Source organism: Melanotaenia boesemani, chromosome 8, assembly GCF_017639745.1.
Source record: "Melanotaenia boesemani isolate fMelBoe1 chromosome 8, fMelBoe1.pri, whole genome shotgun sequence".
In the NCBI taxonomy this organism is placed as follows: domain Eukaryota; kingdom Metazoa; phylum Chordata; class Actinopteri; order Atheriniformes; family Melanotaeniidae; genus Melanotaenia; species Melanotaenia boesemani.
This window is the reverse complement of record NC_055689.1, coordinates 227,555-245,880: the sequence shown is the minus strand read 5'-3', so window position 1 is coordinate 245,880 and position 18,326 is coordinate 227,555. Positions and strand designations below refer to the sequence as shown.

The 18,326-nt window shown below is 43.7% G+C and overlaps 2 protein-coding genes across 8 annotated transcripts in view; both read left to right on the top strand.

Annotated features, from left to right (window-relative positions):
• The window catches only part of st3gal3b (ST3 beta-galactoside alpha-2,3-sialyltransferase 3b), a 203,563-nt gene that overhangs the window by 169,832 nt on the left and 15,405 nt on the right, over nucleotides 1–18,326 (top strand). For all 7 annotated transcript variants that reach the window (XM_041992354.1, XM_041992355.1, XM_041992357.1 and 4 more), the window contains 2 exons: nucleotides 2,418–2,564; nucleotides 9,019–9,165. In XM_041992354.1, coding sequence (XP_041848288.1) covers nucleotides 2,418–2,564; nucleotides 9,019–9,165 — 294 coding nt within the window. The remainder of the gene's footprint in view (nucleotides 1–2,417; nucleotides 2,565–9,018; nucleotides 9,166–18,326) is intronic.
• LOC121644440 lies at nucleotides 6,877–8,972 on the top strand. The gene is made up of 2 exons (XM_041992360.1): nucleotides 6,877–8,090; nucleotides 8,139–8,972. Exon 1 carries the CDS (start codon nucleotides 6,962–6,964, stop codon nucleotides 7,916–7,918), a length of 957 nt encoding a protein of 318 aa, XP_041848294.1. The 5' UTR covers nucleotides 6,877–6,961; the 3' UTR covers nucleotides 7,919–8,090; nucleotides 8,139–8,972.

The window sequence follows — 18,326 nt, the reverse complement described above, 5'->3', positions numbered from 1 at the left end:
ATTTAGTTTAAAGCTCTTCTGCTGTAGTTTGGAGATTAAATATTCATTGTAAAGCTCTTCTGCTGTAGTTTGGAGGTTAAATAATCAATTTAATGCTCTTCTGCTGTATTTTGGAGGTTAAATTTTCAGCTTAAAGCTCTTCTGCTGTAGTTAAAAGGGTAAATATTCAGTCAAAAGCTCTTATGCTGTAGTTTGGAGGTTAAATATTGAATTTAATGCTCGTCTGCTGTAGTTTGGAGGTTAAATATTGAATTTAATGCTCATCTGCTGTAGTTTGGAGGTTAAATATTTAATTTAATGCTCGTCTGCTGTAGTTTGGAGGTTAAATATTGAATTTAATGCTCATCTGCTGTAGTTTGGAGGTTAAATATTGAATTTAATGCTCTTCTGCTGTAGTTTGGAGGTTAAATTTTCAGGTTAAAGCTCCTTCAAGGCCGTCTTACTGGTAAATATTCAGGTTCAAGCTCTTCTTTCAAATTCTGGAGCGTAAGTGTTCAGCTCCCAGGACCATGTAGGATGTTTGAATTTGAGTTCTGTTAAATGTAAGCAACTTCCCACATTCCTTAACTCATAACAGCACCCACGTCTCCTCCCTCCCTTCAGCCTTTACATGCTAATTGCTCTTCCATTTCTCTTGTACTGATCTGAAGATCTTCAGAAAAAATCCCCGCCCTGTGACATTTGTGTCTGTGTACATGTTAGGTCATTGCTCTGTAAAGTGAAGGGGTGTGTGTCATGAGCCGCTCTCTTTCTTAGAATAAAGAGAAAAAATGCATCACTCTCTTTATTAGGGAACCCATACACATTTCAAACAGCGCTGTTAAATAGAGTCTTGGCAACCACAAGTTGTGTTGACAGGAGAGATGAGCTGCTGTTCCTGTTGCAGCTTGCCGACGGCACTGAACAGGACCGGGGTTCAAACAGAGCTGCCGCCATTGCAGCCACAAAGCCAGCAGACTTGTTGCTACTGCCTCTGCCAACACTCTCCCACAGAGTCATGCATGGCTTTATCAAAGGTGGCTGGGCGGGTACTTGACTATTTGAACAGGTGATTGCCATTGACATCGGCTGACTGTACTGGCCTCATGGCTTTAGGAAGACACTCTGTCAGGCAAGTCAATCACGTACTTCTCGTTTGTTGGATCTTTATTTACTTCCACTGCTGGAGCTACAGCTGTGAAGGAGTTCACTGGCTTGTAGAGTTTAAAAAGTCAGAATCAGGATTGAATTCCATTGTTTCTTAACATTTTTCTTTCTGTGAGTGTCTCATCTCCCTAAAATCCAGTGGCTGCTGTTTTATGAGTGAGTGGAACAAGTGTTTTATTAGCGTGACGTAGCGACTGATGGTGATTGCCTTGAGTACAAATGACCTGAGGTTTCACAGAAACACCGTGAGGTCAGGGTGGGATTTCAGCCATTTCCTTTCTAATCTCATTTAACTACAGGTGTTGGATCGGGTTGAGGAATATGTGACTTCTCAGCTTTACGTCTGTTAATGTTCAGACCCAGACCTGGTTCTCTTTGCTACAGGTCACCTTCTTGTCTTTCTGTGACTACATTCCTGTCCAGAATAATGTAAAATGAAGACACAAGAGCCCTAAAATGTAACTGAAAAGCTGAAATATGGGCTATTTTCTCATCTATTCACACACAAATTTCAAATATGTATCATCCATATTTTATCCCCAGTAGCAGATAACCAACATCTAAGAGGATGAAACGGAGATGTTTCACCATGTGATGAAAATATGAGCTGATAGTGAATCTGATGGAAAAAGTTGGAACAGGAGCAACAAAAGGCTGGAAAAGTACCTGGTACAAACCAGAAACACCTGGAGGAGCATTGGACAACTAACCAGGTTACCTGGTAACAGGTCAGTAACATGACTGGGTATAAAAGGAGCATTTCAGAGAGGCAGAGTCTCTCAGATGGAAAGATGGACAGAGCTTCACCAACCTGAGACAAACTGGATCTAAAACTGTGGAACAATTTCAGAAAAATGTTCCTCAGACTTTGAAGATCCTCCATCTACAGTGTAGAATATTATCAGAAGATTCAGAGAATCAGGAGGAATCTCTGTGTGCATGGGCCAAGGCTGGATGCTGGTGATGTTCTGCATTAAAAGCAGACATGATTCTCTAGTGGAAACCACTGCATGGACTCAGGAAGACTTCCAGAAACCACGGTCTGTGAACACAGTTCACCCTGAAACCCACAAATGCAGGTTAAAGCTCCATCTCGTTCCACCTAATGAGTGGAAGGAGAGCTTCTGTGTTTTATGTCAGTGATGCAGAGGATAATCTCACTCTGATGTTTTGCTTGGTAAATTTGTACAGCAGGTGTCATGTTTTCTATGTCAAAAATGGTTAAAAGTGCAAAATGAATGAATGTTTCTGTTTCCTTTTCTGCACTCCAGAGGGGCACGGAGGGTTTCTGGAAGTCGGTGGCCCACTACGTGCCCCGGGAGCCGGCGGACATGAGAATCCTCAATCCCTATTTTATCCAGGAGGCTGCCTTCCAGTTCATAGGCCTGCCTTACAACAACGGCGTCATGGGCAAAGGGGTAAGAGGCTTCACATGTTGGCTGTCATATTGCAGGGAGCTTTGTTCTTTGATCAGATGATGGTTACAGCTCCACTTCACTGCATGTGCAGTTGTATTTTCTAAGTAACTAATCAGAAAAACCAAACATTACGTAATGTGCTGTCTGGAGTCATTTAAAGATGTCTGCTTTATCTTATATGGATGAAATTCTTCACTTGATTAAAGGGGCCTCTGATAAGGGTTTGTTCTCTAAAAGCTATTTTTGTCTCACATTTAATCTTAGATCTTTGCTTTTTAACTAAACCAGAACGCCATCATTGTTTCCTGAATGCATACGTGAAAAATTCTTTAGCAGATAAGAGGTGATTCTGACTTAAAAACTAAGGGAAGCTCCACTCGTCTTCTAGGTGTTGTTGCTCCGTAGAAAGGGGGGTATCGTTTTGGAATTAGAGGGGACATGAGGGGCGTACCACCCTGACTTAACCCTCTGGGGCCAACACCCCTGCATGAACTCCTCTCTGCAACATGTGTTGAACATGTGGATATCTGCTTTTGTGTGTGTTTGCATTGTTGTCCTCCACTATAGGCTGCAGAGTTGTGTGGTTTGGCACATTCTTTCCTTACAACACGTTACTCTTCTCCCTCATAGCATGTGTTTATGCACATGGAAATGAATGAGAAAGCTCTATGTGTTACTCTGGTGTATATGTTGTGTGTGCCTGCGTGGAAAACAATCTGCTCCAGACCCTGCAGTAGGAGGCTGGCCAGCTGCTGCTTCAGCTCCACCTACCCTGAGGGCTGCAAATCAGGGTAATGATTTAAATGGGGCCTCCCTCTCTTTCCACCTGCATTTTTTTCCAGCTCAGACCCTTTTTCCTTTCTTTTCTTTTAAAAAAATCATTTTCTGCAGCTTTCAAGGTGCCCAAGGCAGTTAGGAAGCACATGAACCCCGTGGACCTCTGTGCTGTAGTAGGGGTCTGCAGGGGTCACATCTTAACTGTAATAGTTAATCACCAAGTGCTCAAAGTCAGTTAGCAGCAGAACGAAGACAGAATCACATGGGAGGAGCAGAGACACATCAAGCTGCTTTATGCTGGCAGAAAATCATTCTGCTGATTACAGACACATCTGGGCAAATAAAGACCCTCCAGCAGTGGCGGAGAAAGAACCGTCCCACTCTGACCCATGCCAGGGAAATCTGGAAGGACTTTGCTGGAGTCGAAAACTTCAGTCTTCATAAAACTTCATGTTTTCTGTATGACTCTGTTCTATAGGAAAGGTAGCCTTACATAACTTGGCCGCTAACAGAGAAAATCAGCTAAAAGACTCTACCAAGCATTGGAATCCAAATCAAATGCAGTTCAAACCCCAAACAAAACTATGGGAATGTAAAAACCACGAGAACAGCTCTGTACACTTCACAGCTTCTGCTAATTTCTCCACACAAACAAGGAATCACATGACAGCAGAGACTGCTGGTTCTAGAGACGTCTGTCTTCAGAGAAATTATATCAAACTAAAGATTTCTGAATAATTGACATTTAACTTGGAGCAAAAAACCTCCCGAATCAAGCTTCCTGATTCACCTGGTGCTGTTCCTTCATGCTCCCAGACATGTACAAGTTACACATGTACAACGAAGAGAATTGTAAGTAATGTTGACCAAGTCTTGATTAAACTGGAACTCAAAAATCTAGTTGACTTTATATGAGTAAATAAAAAGTGGAGACATTTATTTTTGTTTTGTTGTTGGAGGAAAATGAATTTTTGAGTGTGAATTAGTGTAGGGGTACAGGTATTCACTCAGCTTGACATTAACTGATTTCTGTGTGATACATTAAATATTCATGTATAAAAGCACAGTTTTAACTTAAAAATAATAAAACAGACGGCTGCCTTCCCCTCTCGTTTTCAGAACACAAGGATTTATACGTCTGGGAGATAGAGATCAGGGCAACGTTGTCCTGGCATTAATGCTAATGTCACAGGGAGCAGGACCTCGTTTATAAACCTGAGGGTAGTAAAGCGAACTACAGGCAGCGTCTGCAACACAAAAAGGAAATGCTGCACTTCTACTTCCAGATTTATAAAAGCGTGCAAACACACGTCCTGCAGCTGTTTCCCTTTATAAACAAGAATCAACTCTAAAGCGGCGCAGGTGAGGGAACGCCTTGCCCCGCCCACATGGTGGCTATAAAAGGTCAGGTGGATGCCTGTAATACATATTCATCACATCATTTCCATGATGGCTCGGGAGGAAAAAGAGGGAAGAAGAGGAATTTTTCGGGGTGTGAGACAGAGATCCTGATGGACCATGTTGGAAAAGGTAAAAATGTTTAACTGGTGGACACGGCGTGGACGTTACTGGTGTCAGAAAGACAGAATAGTGGCAGCAGGTGGAGATGCTGTAATCACAGCGTCAGAAGAGAAGAAACACAAGAGGAGTCAGATCGTATGGATGGATATCTCAGTCAGTAGAACACCCATCTGCCATGAGGGAGATGGAAGTTCGATTCCCACAGGGGTGAACAGCAACACCTTCCAGTCGGGGCCTTAGGCAAGACGCTGCAGCCCACAGTAGGTCATTGTGGAGAGAAACGTCTGCTAGATGACAGTCATGATGCCGGTATTGTAGTCGTTTGTTTTAATGTCTGAGACTGGTAGCAGTTTTTTTAGTGTTAATAATATTTCTTTCTAGTTGCTGGGTGCTCCAGCTGGGTGGGCGGAGCTCCAGTTGGTTGGGCGGTGCAGGGGGCACACCATCACCGCTATTAACCAGGTAGATGAGGAGTTTCAGGAGATAAAGAGCGTGTGGACAGAAATGAGGACAAGAATAAAAACATTGTGTAAGAATGTAGTGTAGCATCACTTCTAGACCTCCAGCCTCCAGTCTGGTCCCGCTCTGCTGGACTGAAGGACCAAAGCTACTTTCCACACTGACTGCTACATGCTGGCAGCAGACTGGCTCCTTATTTATCTGGATGGAAGTTTTGTTTAACTTAATATTTAGTTGAACAACCTTTTGAAACAATCACTGCAATCCATCGATTCCTGTACCTGTCGGTGAGACTTCTGCACCTCTCAGCAGGTATTTTGATCCACTCCTCATAAGCAAACTGCTCCAGTTGTCTCAGGTTTGAAGGGAGCCTTTTCCAGACGCCATGTTTCAGCTCCTTCCAAAGATGCTCAATAGGATTTAGTTCAGGGCTCATAGAAGCCACTTTAGAATAGTCCATGTTTTCCTCTTAGCCATTCTTGGTGTTTTTAGCTGTGTTTTGGGTCTTTGTCCTGTTGTAAGACCCATGACCTGCGACTGAGACCAAGCTTTCTGACACTGGCAGCACATTTCTCTCTAGAATCCTTGATAGTCTTGAGATTTCATTGTACCCGCACAGATTCAAGACACCCTGTACCAGATGCAGCAAAGCAGCCCAGAACATAACAGAACCTCCTCCATGTTCCACAGTAGGGACGGTGTTCTTTTCTTCATATGCTTCATTTCTCCATCTGGAAACATAGAGCTGATGGTAAAAAGTTCCATTTTTGTCTCATCTGTCCATAGGACATTCTCCCAGAAGCTTTGTGGCTTGTCAGCATGTAGTTTGGCTTTTTTATGGTTTGTTTTTAACAATGGTTCCTCCTTGGTCGTCTCCGATTAAGTCCACTTTGGCTCAAACAAGGACGGATGGTGCGATCTGACACTGATGTTCCTTCAGCTTGAAGTTCACCTTTATTCTCTTTAAAAGTTTTTCTGGGCTCTTTTGTTACCGTTCGTATTATCCGTCTCTTTGATTTGTCATCAGTTTTCCTCCTGCGGCCACGTCCAGGGAGGTTGGCTACAGCCCCATGGATCTTACATTTCTGAATAATATGTGCAGCTGTAGACACAGGAACATCAAGCTGCTTGGAGATGGTCTTATAACCTTACCTTTAACATGCTGGTCTATAATTTTCTATCTAATCTCCTGAGACAACTATTTCTTTGCTTCCTCTGGTCCATGTTGAGTGTGTACCCACCATGTCACCAAACAGCACAGTGACTACCTGTAGCCTATATATAGACCCACTGACTGGTTACAAGATTGTAGACACCTGTGATGCTAATTAGTGGACACGCCTTGGATTAACATGTCCCTTTGGTCACTTTATTTTCAGTCTTTTTTTAGGGGAACCATCATTTTTGTCCAGGCCTGTTTCATGAGTTTATTTTTTAAAAATAATTCTGTTGAAACATGGTTGAAAAGCAACGTCTGATTTTCACTGGTTAAATTTCATAGAATTTTTATTTATTATAATTTATTATTATTACTTTTGTCAGATTGAAGTTATTTCTCACCATTGTGAGTTTTTCTTTCATTAACCGAAGGGTTCCAACAATTTTGTCCACGTCTGTACAATGCTGTTCACGTTGCAAAAATGTTGCTGTTCATGTTCCTGTCCATGTTGTTAACCTTGTTGCTGTCAATGTTGCTAACCACATTGATGCCCATGATGCTGTCCACATTGCTTTCTGTTTTGCTTACCCTGTTGCTGTCCGTGTTGCAAACCATTTTGCTGTCCATGTTGCTGTCCGTGTTGCTAACTATGTTACTAACCATATTGTTGTCTGTGTTGCTAACCATGTTGCTGTACATGTTGCTGTCTGTGTTGCTAATCAAGTTGCTAACCACATTTCTGTCTGTGTTGCTAACCATGTTGCTGTCTATGTTGCTGTCCGTGTTGCAAACCATGTTGCTGTCCACGTTGCTGTCTGTGTTGCTAATCAAGTTGCTAACCAGGTTTCTGTCTGTGTTGCTAACCATGCTGCTGTCTGTGTTGCTAACCATGTTGCTGTTCATATTGCTGTCCATGTTGTTAACCACATTTCTGTCTGTGTTGCTAACCATGTTGCTGTCTATGTTGCTGTCCGTGTTGCAAACCATGTTGCTGTCCACGTTGCTGTCCGTGTTGCTGACCATGTTGTTGTCTGTGTTGCTAACCATGTTGCTGTCCATGTTGCTGTCTGTGTTGCTAATCAAGTTGCTAACCACATTTCTGTCTGTGTTGCTAACCATGTTGCTGTCTATGTTGCTGTCCGTGTTGCAAACCATGTTGCTGTCCACGTTGCTGTCCGTGTTGCTGACCATGTTGTTGTCTGTGTTGCTAACCATGTTGCTGTCCATGTTGCTGTCTGTGTTGCTAATCAAGTTGCTAACCAGGTTTCTGTCTGTGTTGCTAACCATGCTGCTGTCTGTGTTGCTAACCATGTTGCTGTTCATATTGCTGTCCATGTTGTTAACCACATTTCTGTCTGCGTTGCTAACCATGTTGGTGTCCGTGTTGTTAACCACGTTGCTGTCCGTGTTGCTAACATGTTGCTGTCCGTGTTGCTAACCACATTGCTGTCTACGTTGCTGTCCGTGTTGCAAATCATGTTGCTATCCACGTTGTTCTCCATGTTGCTAACCATGTTACTAACCATGTTGTTGTCTGTTTTGCTAACCATATTGGTGTCGATGTTGCTAACCATGTTGCTGACCATGTTGTTGTCTGTGTTGCTAACCATGTTGCTGTCCACGTTGCTGTCTGTGTTGCTAATCAAGTTGCTAACCAGGTTTCTGTCTGTGTTGCTAACCATGTTGCTGTTCATATTGCTGTCCATGTTGTTAACCACATTTCTGTCTGCGTTGCTAACCATGTTGGTGTCCGTGTTGTTAACCACGTTGCTGTCCGTGTTGCTAACATGTTGCTGTCCGTGTTGCTAACCACATTGCTGTCTACGTTGCTGTCCGTGTTGCAAATCATGTTGCTATCCACGTTGTTCTCCATGTTGCTAACCATGTTGCCGACCATGTTGTTGTCTGTGTTGCTAACCATGTTGCTGTCCACGTTGCTGTCTGTGTTGCTAATCAAGTTGCTAACCAGGTTTCTGTCTGTGTTGCTAACCATGCTGCTGTCTGTGTTGCTAACCATGTTACTAACTATGTTGCTGTCTGTGTTGCTAATCATGTAGTAAATCATGTAGTAAATACCAGTCTTTATGAGTGGAAACTATGGAAACACAACACCGTCACATCATCAATGAGCTTTAAAAATGTATTTGTTGTTTCCTATCTCTTCAGGGAATCAGAAGGCTTCTTTTCTTTCCACAATATCACCTTGAGATGCTAACCTGTAGCCTTGCCTGCAGAGAGTTGAAGAAACAAAATGCCATGTTTATGTCTATTTTTAAGTTTCTGAAAATTGTGACTGAAAATAAAATTGGATTAATTGTTCGGCCTGAGAAACAGATGTCGTTCTGTGGCTGTTTGTTTGCAGGACTTAAGGGCTGATTTGCATGAAGATTTAATTGTAGGTTGGTTGTAGGCCGAGTTCAAAAGTGATTAACTTTCAGTGTTGTTCCAGATCAGGGTTTTTTTTTTTTTTTAACACAGCCTTAGTGGAGGCATGCCGTGTGTGTCTGTTCCGTAACCACATCTCTGTTTTTACTGCAGAACATTCCAACTTTGGGAACGGTTGCCATAACGATGGCACTGCACAACTGTGACGAGGTGGCGGTGGCCGGTTTTGGTTACGACATGAACACGCCCCACGCTCCTCTGCACTACTACGAGACTGTCAAGATGTCCGCCATTAAGGAGGTGAGTGGACGTCGGGGCTGGTTTTACTGCAGATGCATCAAATAATCAGCGTGTTTGGCCTGAAAGGTAGCACTAAAGAAACAACTAGTGGTCCCTCCTAATCAAAGAGGGACCACCACTTCTGTGAAGGAGAGTGAGGGAGGGGACTTGGCCACAAGCCAAAGTACATTTACTACAAAGCTTTTAGTATTTAGGCCGATGGTGATATTAGTCCAAGAATTCTCAAAGGTTTCTACCATGTGTATAGCACTGGATCTATTATTCAGGCTGATGGGCTCCTACTATCTTGGTTCTTCAGATATGAGTGCAAAGACTCACTCGTGTTTAATTTTTTTTTTTATTTATTTATTTTTTTAACTTGTCCTGTCCAGCATCATAGCAGCAAAATGATAATCTGGTTGCTGTATCGTGCTGAATAAATTTGCTCTACCAAGGGGAGACCTATGGGTAAGGCTCCTCTTGATAATCTGTTTAATTCATTTATTTATTTACTTTGAATCACGGAATCTATGTAATCTTGCTGGACCTGACCGGAGGGGACAGAAAAAGATGGAAAATAGCAAAAAGAGCAAAAGGGAAAGAAGAAAGGAGACAAAAAGATCACAGACAGAAGCAACAACCCTTCAATCCACACCATCACCAGACAACAAACTGTCACACCTGTACATGAACACACCAGAAAATTTCCTACAACTTTTACAAAAGCAGAAACACACACACAGAAAAAACAGGGCTGCCAGTCATTAAGAGTTTTTAAATAATAACCAAATCAAAAAGACATAACAGCGACCAGATACTAACTCACAGGAAAAAAAATAAATAATAATAATTATCGCTTAGTATAAAAACCCACTGGACAACTCAGTGACTGTGTCAGCATGCAGAGGATGAGGAGGAGGAGGGATCAGTGATGAAGAGTGGTGAGTGAGATTGTGCAAATCTGACCACGCCTCTACAGAGGTCAGAGGCAGACCAGGGCAGCCCGTGGTGTGTGTTTGTGTGTGTGTGTGTGTGTGTGTGTGCGCGTGTGTGTGTGAGAGAGAGAGAGAGAGAGCGGGAAAGAAGAGGGGTCTGGGGATGTAAGTCCAGAGGGAAGTTTGCTTCACCATACAGGGACTGCAGCCAGAAGGCACCCACCCCCCAATGAGAATGAGAGGAGGACAGCGGCAGAGCCCAGACCCACGTCTCACCCACCCCCCACAAGTGCATGTGATCCTTCCCCACATACACACCTATGTCCTTGCACACTCATGCTCATCATAGCACACACCCATCTTCACTCACACACACACACACACACACACACACACACACACACACACACACACACACACAGTATAAACACACACACAGCATACAAACCTCCCAATCTCACTCCTCAGCACCTCCCACCAGATGCGGCTGACTGTGCATCCCTGAGGACCAGCAGCCCCCCATCAGCGCAGCCACCCCTGGTCCTGGCCACTCATGTTTTATGTAATCAGGGCTCCAGATTAAGTTGTTGCACTGGTTGCACCTAATGTTTGGGGTGCACTAACAAAAGAAAGAGGTGCAGCCCAATTTTCATACCATGAAAAAAGAGAAAAGCACAACGTAAAACTTAATTCTCTTTACTTAATATATGCAAACTCGTTGCCTTAAAAAGATTAAGTTTTTATTAGGGCTGGCCACGTTAACACGTTATTCGCATGTTAACGCAATGATTAATGCCGCCAATTTTTTTAATTGCACGTTAAGGTTCTTTTTTTTTTTTTTTTTTTTTGCTGGCCACTGGCTTTGATGACAGAAACATGGCGTCCATGTCTCCCTTCCCTGCTGCAGCGGTGCATCGTATGTAACCAGGAGAGAGCGTCTTTATTAACATGAAGACACGTTTTCTGTCCGCGTTCATGCTCTGGGTGGAGCCATAACTATTTTTCAGACTTTGTGTACCTGAGGGGTATTGCACAAAACCAAGATAAGGGATTAAGCCGGGATATGTTGGTTATCCTGGCTGAATTTAGCCCTAAGTCGGTTGCATGAAAGCAGCTCAAACTAAACCCGGCCAAGTTACTGTGGTGATTTATCCGCTGCAGCTAGCCTGCTCCAGACCAGGCTAACTGCTCAGGCTAAGATTAATCCTAGCGAGTCACCTGCATGTCCAACGTCAATTCTATGAGGAATTAATGTGTTTTACAGCATGTCCATGGTCTTCCTAAGTATGGCGCGTCATTTTAATCATCCAGTATTAAAATATTACAAATACAGTCACTGTACATTTAATCCAAATCTGTTCGTAATCGCAGCAGCCTTTTTATATGGATTCGAGTTGTAGTATTATTACTCAGGCCAAGTGTTATATTGCTATGCTAATGAAGACTGCTCGTCAAATTGCTGTCAGAGGTTTTATAAATATGTGTTTTATTGCATTAATTGAGATTACAAAACACAGCGGATGAGGATACAAAGGTGTATTCAAAGAAATCCGTGACGAGGGCAATGTAGAATATTCAGGTCCACCTCCCCTTCACCTGTTCCCTCTTCATAATGGCTTGCCCTTTTTCGGAGGATGTGCTGGACGAGGAAGCCCGCATCCTCAGAAGAGCATTCAGACGTGAACGAGTCTTCAGGGACAGCTCACACCCCCTGGCCTTTGGAGATGACTATGTCATTGAGAGATACAGATTTTCAGTTACTGGATTTCCAGGTCCAGTTTTCAGAGTGTCCGGCGTTTAATCTCAAGATCCAGCTCTATTTCTTGGAGCTTTCTCTTTTTGAGTCTGATTTTAACATCTGCCAGCTCTATCTCTCTCTCCAGGTGCCCTGAATAAAGCGTTCTGACAGTTTGTGAGGTCTGTAAAGGAAATGTCAGTTAGCACAGCAGGATTTGTTCATAACGTAGATGTACTTTAGCCAATACTCACAATGTTACCAGGCCGCTTAGGAGACTGTGCAGCATCCGGGTCCTGCTACACATTTTCTATTAGCACCACATCACTGACTTCATATCCTTCATGGAATAAATAAGCAGGCCAATCCCATAAAACTGACATGCCTCAAGCCTTCTGGACTCCACTGACACAGTCTCCTCATCTGCAGACGTGCATTCTGCAGCTGCAGATGTGCCTTCCCCCTGCCGTATACATGCAGCGAGAGGACTCGGATTAAGATTTCACAGAACATACTAAGCCTGTGATTTGGAGACACTGTACTAACCGGATCATCTTCTGGTGGCTCCAAAAGTGTAATTGTGTTCCCAGACACTGCAAGGTTATCCAAAGTCAGACACTATATTATATTTGATTGTGTTCCATGTGCAGTAGAATTGCAGTACTTTGTGTACCTTGTATGAAGCGGACAGTTTCTGTGCTGGGACAGAGTCAGTTATTGTCCCTCCCTGGATCCCCTCCATCACTGGCCTCCCTTTATTTAAATGGAGGCCAGTTCCTCTGCTGGAGTCCCATCCTGGCTTGGTGGGCCGCCCCCTGTGCCAGTTCTATAGGCCTTTTTTTAACTGCTACAATCATACAGACATTGAACATGTCAGCAGACACCTCATCTATTCACCTCATTTGTTCACGGTTATCTACTTTGGAGTCACTTACCAGCCTGCAAAATGTTCTTATATTTAATTTTTTCTTGCTGCCAGGTCCTTTTATGGCCAGACAGGTTTGTCCTTTATGAAGGACAGAAAGATAAAATAGATAAAAACGTTACATGAGGAAAATAGATTAAATGACACATTGTGGATAATTGTTTGCACCTAATCATACTCTACATTTCCTGAGTAACATGCACCTGCTTGTCACTCTTAAAGTATACAACAGTTAGTGGATTTGAAAAGTAATCCTTTAATTGTAGCCTAATTATGATAGTTCCAGTGGAGCACTGTTTATTAATTGTACAGTTTTTGACTACTTACGCATTGAGCCGGTCGGATATTGTCTGCCAGGCTCTCTCGCGTTCTTTACTTAAGGCATTGGTATTGCCTTTTTTCCTTATAATATCCTTAACTTCGTCAGAGAACTCCGTCAGGAGCTGTTGTTCAGCGGCCGTGACGTAGGACGCGCGACTTTTATCCATTTCCCCATCTTTGATTCTGTGAGCGATCGCGAGGTCTGATTCAGTATGCCGTGCACACGCACTTATCCCAACTATCTTCACCTGGCTTAACCTAGCCGCACCTTCTCATCCTGGCTCAGCAAACGTGCAACCAATTAAGCCAGGATAGGCCGCGCAAGCTAGGTCAAGCTGGGCTTGTTTAATTATCCTGGATTTCTTTATTCTGGTTTCGTGCAATACCCCTCTGGTCTTTTAATTTTTGTTGTCTTAACTGTGTTTGTTGGTGATAAAAATGGTTTTACTGAGCTGGTAGCTGAGATTCTGGACTTTCTGTGGATACCACACATGTTTATAGTTACATCTACAGACCTGACGCTACACCCGGAAACGAGATGTTAACCCTTAACTCCCGGTAGCGGAGGCTGCAGGTGCAGAGGTGAAGCTAAACAGTCAAGCTAAGAATGAAAGTTTAGAGAAATTATATCCAGAAATGTGGATAATGAAGCAGTGAAGGTGCATGGATGGAAGTTATTGTGCATATTGTGAATATTTCTCTCTCCTCACCATCTAGAACAGGGGTAGCCAACATCGGTCCTCGAGGGCACCAATCCGGCAGGTTTTCCAGATTTCCCTGCTCCAGCACACCTGACTCAAATTAAATAGATCCAACAGCCTATAAGGATCTCCACAATGCCTCGTTAGTTTAAGTCAGGTGTGTTGGGGCACGAAAATCTGGAAAACCTGCCGGATTGGTGCCCTTGAGGACCAACGTTGGCTACCCCTGGTCTAGAAGCTGTGAGATTCTCATCCTGCTTTCTGTCTGTTCACCTGATGCTGATATTCATCACATATTGTTCCTTCTGTGTTTAGAAGGAAGCAGCTTCACAGCTTTAAATTCATCCTGCTGACTTTTTACCTTTTAGCTAGTAAATCCTGAACATTTCATCCTTCTTTCTCATAAATATTTGATTTTATATATGAAGAAATATTTTAACTGTTAAACCTTCTAAACCTGTTTATGTGTTTAGTGCAGGGGTCTGCAGCCTTTCCAATCCAAAGAGACATTTTTCCCTCAGCCAGCTAAATAAAACTACTTTAGAGACGCAGATGTTACCAGACTTTTCAAAAAGGAAACTTATCATTTCTGATAAATATCTACTCTAGAGAAACCACATTTTATTTTCTGTTTTTAGGTTTTAAAATAAAGAAAAACATAAACCTTTATAAAAAGAGGATAAACAGACTTTCTTCTAAGGGATGTAGATATTTGTGGAAAATTATGTAAACGAAAAAAAAGTCTGGTTTGCCAACCTAATGACAAGAAATATAGATTTAAAAAATATTTTAGCCACGTATTTAGAGGCATTGTGGAAGGTCCAGAGTCGCAGGTTGGAGTCCCCTGATGTTTGTAAACCAAAATTTACTGTATTTTCTTTATATATCTGTAGGCCTTCTTTTAAAGGAGACATTTTGCGCCTAACAATGCGATTAATCATGATTAAAAGTTTTAATAGTTACCCAGCACTAGTTTTTATTAATATGAGTGATTACATTAATAAAATAATTAATAAATTACATTGAGAACATTAACTTAAGAGGTTTTAGTTTGTTGGACTTTTATTAACTTGATCAGTTTGATTTTGCTCTTTTTTCAGGGGACTGAGGAAGAAATAAATTTCACAAATTATGAGAGATGCTTCACAAAATGTTGTCTTTAATTTTTACACACAGTAAGATTAAACCTTGATTAATTGTTGGACCCAGGTTCTGATCGCAGCAGGATCTGGGCGGGTTTCTGCTAAAACCAGCGTCAGACCACCGACCTCTGTTAGTTTGCAGCAGCTGCCTGGATAGCTGGTTTTAAACACTGGGAGGAGCAGGAACTGGATGTCTACACACCCAAACTGCTGAAAGGTGGATGATTGCTGATAGCAGGTCAATATGTAGACCAGAACATTTTCCTGAGAACTGGTTTACTCACAGCAGGAACTGGAAATCAATGAGGTGACATGGGATGGTTTTATATTTTTTAACATTTTTTATTCCTAAATAAAAAGCATGAAGCTAGAAGAAAACTAAAGAGAAAATTTAAGGCATTTTAACTTGGATGATGGAAACAATTTGAGTTTGTATACATCTTTCGGAAATCAGTGTCAACCGTCTCCTTCACTCATCTCCTCCAACCGGCTCCTTCACTCATCTCCTCCAACCGGCTCCTTCACTCATCTCCTCCAACCGTCTCCTTCACTCATCTCCTCCAACCGTCTCCTTCACTCATCTCCTCCAACCGGCTCCTTCACTCATCTCCTCCAACCGTCTCCTTCACTCATCTCCTCCAACCGGCTCCTTCACTCATCTCCTCCAACCGTCTCCTTCACTCATCTCCTCCAACCGTCTCCTTCACTCATCTCCTCCAACCGTCTCCTTCACTCATCTCCTCCAACCGTCTCCAACCGTCTTCTTCACTCATCTCCTCCAACCGTCTCCTTCACTCATCTCCTCCAACCGTCTCCAACCGTCTCCTTCACTCATCTCCTCCAACCATCTCCTTCACTCATCTCCTCCAACCGTCTCCAACCGTCTCCTTCACTCATCTCCTCCAACCGTCTCCTTCACTCATCTCCTCCAACCGTCTCCAACCGTCTCCTTCACTCATCTCCTCCAACCGTCTCCTTCACTCATCTCCTCCAACCGTCTCCTTCACTCATCTCCTCCAACCGTCTCCAACCGTCTCCTTCACTCATCTCCTCCAACCGTCTCCTTCACTCATCTCCTCCAACCGTCTCCAACCGTCTCCTTCACTCATCTCCTCCAACCATCTCCTTCACTCATCTCCTCCAACCGTCTCCAACCATCTCCTTCACTCATCTCCTCCAACCGTCTCCAACCGTCTCCTTCACTCATCTCCTCCAACCGTCTCCTTCACTCATCTCCTCCAACCGTCTCCTTCACTCATCTCCTCCAACCGTCTCCAACCGTCTTCTTCACTCATCTCCTCCAACCGTCTCCTTCACTCATCTCCTCCAACCGTCTCCAACCGTCTCCTTCACTCATCTCCTCCAACCATCTCCTTCACTCATCTCCTCCAACCGTCTCCAACCGTCTCCTTCACTCATCTCCTCCAACCGTCTCCTTCACTCATCTCCTCCAACCGTCTCCTTCACTCATCTCCTCCAACCATCTCCTTCACTCATCTCCTCCAACCGTCTCCAACCGTCTCCTTCACTCATCTCCTCCAACCGTCTCCTTCACTCATCTCCTCCAACCGTCTCCTTCACTCATCTCCTCCAACCGTCTCCAACCGTCTCCTTCACTCATCTCCTCCAACCGTCTCCTTCACTCATCTCCTCCAACCGTCTCCTTCACCCATCTCCTCCAACCGTCTCCAACCGTCACCTTCACTCATCTCCTCCAACCATCTCCTTCACTCATCTCCTCCAACCGTCTCCAACCGTCTCCTTCACTCATCTCCTCCAACCGTCTCCTTCACTCATCTCCTCCAACCGTCTCCAACCGTCTCCTTCACTCATCTCCTCCAACCGTCTCCAACCGTCTCCTTCACTCATCTCCTCCAACCGTCTCCAACCGTCTCCTTCACTCATCTCCTCCAACCGTCTCCAACCGTCTTCTTCACTCATCTCCTCCAACCGTCTCCTTCACCCATCTCCTCCAACCGTCTCCAACCGTCTCCTTCACTCATCTCCTCCAACCATCTCCTTCACTCATCTCCTCCAACCGTCTCCAACCGTCTCCTTCACTCATCTCCTCCAACCGTCTCCAACCGTCTCCTTCACTCATCTCCTCCAACCGTCTCCTTCACTCATCTCCTCCAACCGTCTCCTTCACTCATCTCCTCCAACCGTCTCCAACCGTCTCCTTCACTCATCTCCTCCAACCGTCTCCTTCACTCATCTCCTCCAACCGTCTCCTTCACTCATCTCCTCCAACCGTCTCCAACCGTCTCCTTCACTCATCTCCTCCAACCATCTCCTTCACTCATCTCCTCCAACCGTCTCCAACCGTCTCCTTCACTCATCTCCTCCAACCGTCTCCAACCGTCTCCTTCACTCATCTCCTCCAACCGTCTCCTTCACTCATCTCCTCCAACCGTCTCCAACCGTCTCCTTCACTCATCTCCTCCAACCGTCTCCTTCACTCATCTCCTCCAACCGTCTCTAACCGTCTCCTTCACTCATCTCCTCCAACCGTCTCCTTCACTCATCTCCTCCAACCGTCTCCAACCGTCTCCTTCACTCATCTCCTCCAACCGTCTCCTTCACTCATCTCTTCCAACCGTCTCCTTCACTCATCTCCTCCACTCATCTCCTCCGCCCGTCTACTCCACTTGTCTCATCCACCTGTTTCCTTCACTTGTCTCCTCCCCCATTTCTTCAGCTCATCTCCTTCACTTGTTTCCTTCACTCGTCTCCTCCACAAATGTCCTCCGCCCGTCTCCTTCACCCGACTTCTTCACCCGACTTCTTCACTCTTCTCACCGTCACCTGTCTCCTCCACCCGTCACGTCTTCGTCTCTGTTTACACTGCAAGCCGCTGGAGTTGGAGATGTCCCCCAGCTTTAAAAACAATGAGCTCAGAATGATGATCATCTTTGTCTAAACTCACAGAAAAACTTTGGTATTTATTAATATCTTCATCAACACCTTCATCATCAGCCACACATGGCTGATAAATGGGAAAGTCAGAGGAGAGACCACACATCTACTGGGACAGTCTCACTGGAGACTGGAATAAAATAGATCAGTATTAAATATTAGACAAATCAATTACAACACAAAAAATGCTCAATTTATTTAAAATAAATACCTAAATCAAAGTTAATTAATAATAATAAATCAATATAATAGAAAAAAGATTTAAACAAAGACTGGATGTGGGTTGTCACAAACTTGGGAGTCAGAGGGTTTAAATGATGTAAGAGCAGATGGAATAAAGCTTTTTCATTGTAGAACAGGTGACGAGAAGATAGAAATTCACTTAAGAATAATAAGAAATCAGGATACGCAAACAACTTATAGTATAAGTTTAAAAAGTATAAATTAAATCAAAACTGGCATTTTATTTATTTTTAAGCACAAAGCTACAGATTTGGTAAAGCCTGC